The sequence below is a fragment of the Tupaia chinensis genome, unplaced genomic scaffold (assembly GCF_000334495.1).
Source record: "Tupaia chinensis unplaced genomic scaffold, TupChi_1.0 Scaffold138665_1, whole genome shotgun sequence".
In the NCBI taxonomy this organism is placed as follows: domain Eukaryota; kingdom Metazoa; phylum Chordata; class Mammalia; order Scandentia; family Tupaiidae; genus Tupaia; species Tupaia belangeri.
Window position 1 is genome coordinate 776,289 of NW_006198557.1, and position 5,324 is coordinate 781,612.

Sequence of the window (5,324 nt, forward strand, 5' to 3'; positions counted from 1 at the left end):
TGCTGAGTCGCCAGGCACACCTGCATGCCCAAAGCCCCTAGAGAATGGAGAAGGGATTGCAAGCTGTTCATTCCCCTTCTGGGATGTTTCTTCACTTTCCCTCTCACTCCCATTTCTCTCAGGTCAGTGCACACACCTTATAGGAAATTAAAAAAAAAAAATGTGGTTGGGTCAGTCCCCCGTGGTCTAGTGGTTAAGAAAGCTGGATCCTGGGGCCGACAAGTGGCATGGCGTTTAAAGCCACTGGACTCCCACATGGCCGACCACGGTTCAAGTCTCAGACCTGGTGGCTTGCTTTCTCACTTCCTCTCTCTCTCTCTTTCTCTCTCTCTGATCAAACTGGAAAGTAATAATGATGACAATAATAAAGTTAAATAAAATAATTCTTAAAAAAAAAAAAAAGAAGAAGAAAGAAAGCTGGATCCCACATGGCCAACCACTGTCAGAATTCAGCACGTGTAGGAACCAGTAATGGCATAGTGGTTACGTTGCTGGACTCTGATGTAGTCAACCATGGTTCAAGTCCCAGATCTGGTGGCTTGAAACTCATCCCGGGTGTGTGTTTGTGCATGCCCAAAATCCCAGGAGAATGGAGGAATTGCGGCATGGCCATCCTCACTGGGGGAGATTTCTCGCTTTGTCTCTCTGGCACGCACTCTATAGCAAAGATCTCTTAGGAAAGGAGGGGGGCAGCAGGTGGCATGGTGGTTAAGGTGCTCCCACATGGCTGGCCACAGTTCAAGTCCTGGACCTGGTGGCTTGCTTTCTCACTTTCTTTCTCTCTCTCAGGTCAAATTTAAATACAAAAAGTTAAATAAAATAATTCTTTAAAAAACAACAGTTGTCTGTTTAAGAACAAATTCCAGGTAGCAGCAGGTGGTGTGGTGGTGAAGGTACTGGACACTCCCACATGGCCGACCACGGTTTGAGTCCCAAACCCAGAGGCTTGCTTTCTCACTTTCTTTCTCTCTCTCAGGTCAAATTTAAATACAAAAAGTTAAATAAAATAATTCTAAAAATAAAAAGAGGCCAGCAGGTGGCGTGGTGGTTAAGGCACTGGAATTCCCACATGGCCGACTGCAGTTCAAGTCTCAGATCTGGCGACTTGCTTTCTCTCTCTCTCTCTCTCTCTCTCCCCGTCTTTCTCTGGCAAAACTCATGTGAAAATAAATAAATACACAAACAGGCAAACGAACGAACAAAATAACTCTTAAAAACAACTCAGAACATCAGAAACAACAAATTCCAGAAGGGAGGCTGATGTGGGCAGATGACGGGCAGCGGGCACCAGGGGGCAGCCGCGGGCTTCTCTGCAGGCGCCTGTCCCAGGCCCAACCCTGCGCAAATACAAAACAGCTTGCAAGGATGTGGGGCCCGAGCCCTGGCACGAAGCAGGCCTGGTGGCATGTGTCCAGAGCGTGTGACTGAGGCGGTGGCCAGGCCACCACCGCCTTGTGGACTCCGGGGACCAAGGCTGAATAAGGGGGCATTTGTTCCGCCAGGGCCAGGCTCTTTCCGGAGAAATCGGAGCCGTCTGAATGGCGGGATTCAGGTGGAGACAGGGCCCCCGCAGACCATGCGCTTCCTGCCCCTCCTCCTTGCCGTTGGGAGAGGGGACCGAGCTGGGGTTCCCCCTCGCAGCCGCCCACTGCCCCCCACAAACACGCCAGGCCGACCTGTACAATAGGCACTTTATTAGTGGGTCTGGAATGCGCTGACACGCGGGGCTGTGCAGACGGGAGGAGGGGGCGTCCGGGTTGGCAGCAGCGGAGGAAACAGGACACCCCGGGCTGGGAATTCTGTCTCCAGAATCCTGGGGCAGTGTTCCCGAGCCCAGACAGGAAGTCGGGGGGTTTGGATATGGCAAAGGGGAAACCGCGAAACCGGGTCCCCTGAGTTCCAACAAGTTTGGCAAAAAGAGCCTGGAGGGGAGGTGATGGGGCAGAGGGGACCCCGCTCGCCCAGGGCATCGGCACCTCTTCCCCTGAAGCCGCCCCCGGGGGGCTCAGGTTCCTTTTCTTACAAAGACAGGCCTGTCAGTTACTGGCTCGGGGAGGTCGGCAGGGGCTTTCCATCCAATTGCTTTCAGCCTCCCCTCTGGACTGGCCACGTGGGGCCCTTTCAACCCCTGCACCCCCTCATCCACACCGCAGCGCCCCCAACCGGCTCAGCCAGGAAACACCCCCACCTGGGCGCACACCACTCCCCCAGCTCTGGCCACACCAGACAGGGCCCCTGCACTCCCCTCATCCACACCCCAGCGCCCCCAACCGGCTCAGCCAGGAAACACCCCCACCTGGGCGCACAACACTCCCCCAACTCCGGCCACACCAGGCAGGGAGAGGGACACAGAAAGGCACTCATGGGTGGCCGGATCCCAGCTGTTGAGACAATTGGGGGGGAAAAAAAATAAAAAGCTAAGAGACCTTTTAATGCATGTACGGGTTTAAAAAAATTAAGAAACGCTTCTCATGGCCCTTGGGTCACCTGTTCAGCCATGAAAAAGGAGTTCATTCGGCCCTGGCAGGAGCAGGCAGGATTAAATGGGCCAGTTGGGAGCCAAGAGCCCCCGGACCTGGCCAGCACTGTCCCCTCTCCTTCCTGGTGTCTGTCCCATCATCCGAGGGGGACAGGAACCCTGGGAAGGCGCTCAGAGGTCGGACCACTTCCCAGACACCAAAAAGCCCCCCTAGAGACGGCCTCCCCAGGTCAGTGGAGGACTGACGGGACTCACTTTTCAGTCTTGGGGTGGAGGCACGAAACCAAAACCCCGACTGCCCCTTGGCCCAGGGAGGGGGTGCCCCAAATCTTCCAGGTCCCCAGAAACAGGTGGCAACTGGATAGTGTGGGGTGGAGGGAAAGGGGGGCGGCAGTGACAGGACTTGAGACAAGTCCCACAGGCTGGGGGTGCTGACTCCAGCTTGCCCAGGGCACCCCGAGTATGAGGCTTCCCAAGAGGTGGGAGAGGGCAGGCCCCTTAGGACTCCAGCTTCTTGTTGGTCTTGTTCAAGAGCTTCTTGAGGGTGGAAGACATGTAGTAAGGCCTTTCGGCCGAGCCATCATTCCTCTCCAGATCCTCCACTGTGGAGAGAGGCCCCAAAGCGCGAGGAGTGAGGGCGGCCCCGGGGACAGGGACCTCTGGGGACAGGGCGGGCGGACGAGGGCCACAGAGAAGCCTCAGAGGGTTAGAAGCGAGACACGCCAGGACAGGGGCGGACCGTCGGGGGCTCCGCATGGACACACACCATCCCCGGCTCCCAGGCACCCCTCCGCATGCACCCCGGGTCTCCGGGAAGCAGACCCGGCCCCCAGACCCCCACGCCAGCTCCCCCTCACTCTCTACTCCTCAATGTCCTCCCTCTTCCCCTCCTCCACACTCCCCTTCAACAGGATGTCTCTTAGCTCGGGCGACATGAAGTAGGGTCGCTCCTGAGAGCCGTCATTCCTTTCCAGATCCTCACCTGGGCTCCCCCGGGGAACCGGCAGGGAGAAAATGGGGTGTTCAGGAAGGGAGGGAAAAAGAGGAAGGCAGGGAGAGCACGGGGAGGCCAGCAGGCATGAAGGAGAGGAAAGGAAAAGAAAATACACACAGAAAGAGACAAGACAGGAGAGACTGGAGTTAGTGGCAGCCACAGCCCCAACAAAGCCAGAAACTCCCAAGCCGGGGGCCCAGGGCGGGGTGTGGAATATTCCAGCTGCAGCCCGGCCCCCGATGAGAGGGCAGGGCGGCCCCAAGCGCAGGGAGGAAGCCGAGAAGGCACCGAGGACAAGGCATGTGGAGTCCCCGGGGAAGCTGGGGACATTGCTCGGATGGCCAGGTTGCCCCATTGGAGAGAGATGGTCTACCCGGTGGGGAGGCAGGGCTGGCAAGGACTGGGGTGAGGGGTCACTCACAAAAGCAGAGGAACAGCGTGTCCACACACATGCCGTAGACGCTGAAGAAACCGTGGGCGATCAGGTAGGAGCCGACGATCACCGTCTGGGCGAGGGAGGGACTGTTTCTGCATCAGCAGCTCCTGCCCCGAGCACCCACCCACCTGCCCCGCCTGGCTGGGCTCAAGTCAGTTCGGCTCAGCCTTCCGGGGACTAAGAGCCTGACCCGTCGCCACTGCCACTGCCAGCAGGGCCCAACCACCCACGTAGCGCACCCACTGTGCTTCCCAACCCCAGGGCCTTGGCACCTGCCGTGGCCTCGACAGAAGTCAACCTTACATCTTATTGCCCTGCTTTCTACTCCAACAGTGAGACGTTGGGTACCACCTCTGCCAGGAAGCTGCCTCTGACAACCAGTCCCTGTTTCTTACATGTTACTGTTTTTTTAAAAATAATTATTTTATTTATTTTAATTTGACCAGAGAGGGACAGCAGAGTGAGAGAGAGAGAAAGTGAGAAAGCAAGCCACCAGGTCCGGGACTTGAACCACAGTCAGCCATGTGGGAGTCCAGTGCCCCTAACCACCATTCCACCTGTTGGCCCCAGTAAAAACCTCTCTTAAGAAAAAAATAGAGGGGGGGACCAGCAGTTAGCGTGATGACTATGTCGCTGGACTCCCATGTAGCCGACTGCAGTTTGAGTCCCAGACCTGATGGATTAAACTCATGCCGGGTGCAAGTTCGTGCAGGCCCAAGATCCCAAGAGGAGAATGGGGAAGAAGGAATTGCGGCGTGGCCATCCTCCCTGGGGGGAATTTCTCGCTTTCTGTCTCTGTCTCTCTCTGTCTTTCTGGTGAGCGCATGCGCACTATAGCAAAATCTTCTCAAAAAAAAAAAAAAAAGAAAAAGGGACCAGCACATGGCATAGTGGTTACGTTCTCAGACTCCCACATGGACAACTGTGGCTTGAGTCCCGGATCTGGAGGCTTCGAACTCATGTCGGGCACATGTGCATATGTGCCCCAAATCCCAAAACAATGGAGGAAAAGGGACTGTAGTGTGGCCATTTCTCACTTTCTAGCTCTCTGTCTCTCTGGCGAGCTCATACACCCTATAGCAAAAATCTGTCCAAAAAAGGTTATTTATTTAGAACCAGCAGGTGGCATGGCGGTTACATCGCTAGACTCCCACATGGCTGACTGTAATTTGAGTACGAGATCTTGTGGCTTGCTTTTTCACTTTCCCTTTCTCTCTCTGGTCAAATTGAATAATAATAAATAAAATTAAATAAATTCTTTTTTTTTTTAATGAATTATTATTAATCATTATCATGTTTAAAACATTCCTACGAAGTGGGGCCAGCAGGTGGCATGGTGGTTAAAGGTGCTGGACTCCCATATGGCCGACCATGGTTTGAGTCCCAGACCTGGAGACTTTCTTTCTTTCTTCTTC

The 5,324-nt window shown here is 55.0% G+C and overlaps 1 protein-coding gene across 4 annotated transcripts in view; it reads right to left on the reverse strand.

The window, feature by feature from the left end:
- Positions 1-1,677: 1,677 nt before the first annotated feature.
- SLC44A2 (solute carrier family 44 member 2 (CTL2 blood group)) overlaps positions 1,678-5,324 on the reverse strand; it is a 42,395-nt gene continuing 38,748 nt past the window's right edge. For 2 of the 4 annotated variants that reach the window (XM_027765541.1, XM_006161534.3), the window contains exons 21-22: positions 3,895-3,979; positions 1,678-3,081 (exon numbers count right to left, since the gene is read on the reverse strand). In XM_027765541.1, the coding sequence (XP_027621342.1) occupies positions 2,978-3,081; positions 3,895-3,979 (189 nt within the window). In that variant the 3' untranslated portion in view covers positions 1,678-2,977. The other 2 variants (XM_014592860.2, XM_006161533.2) reach the window with 1 other exon arrangement.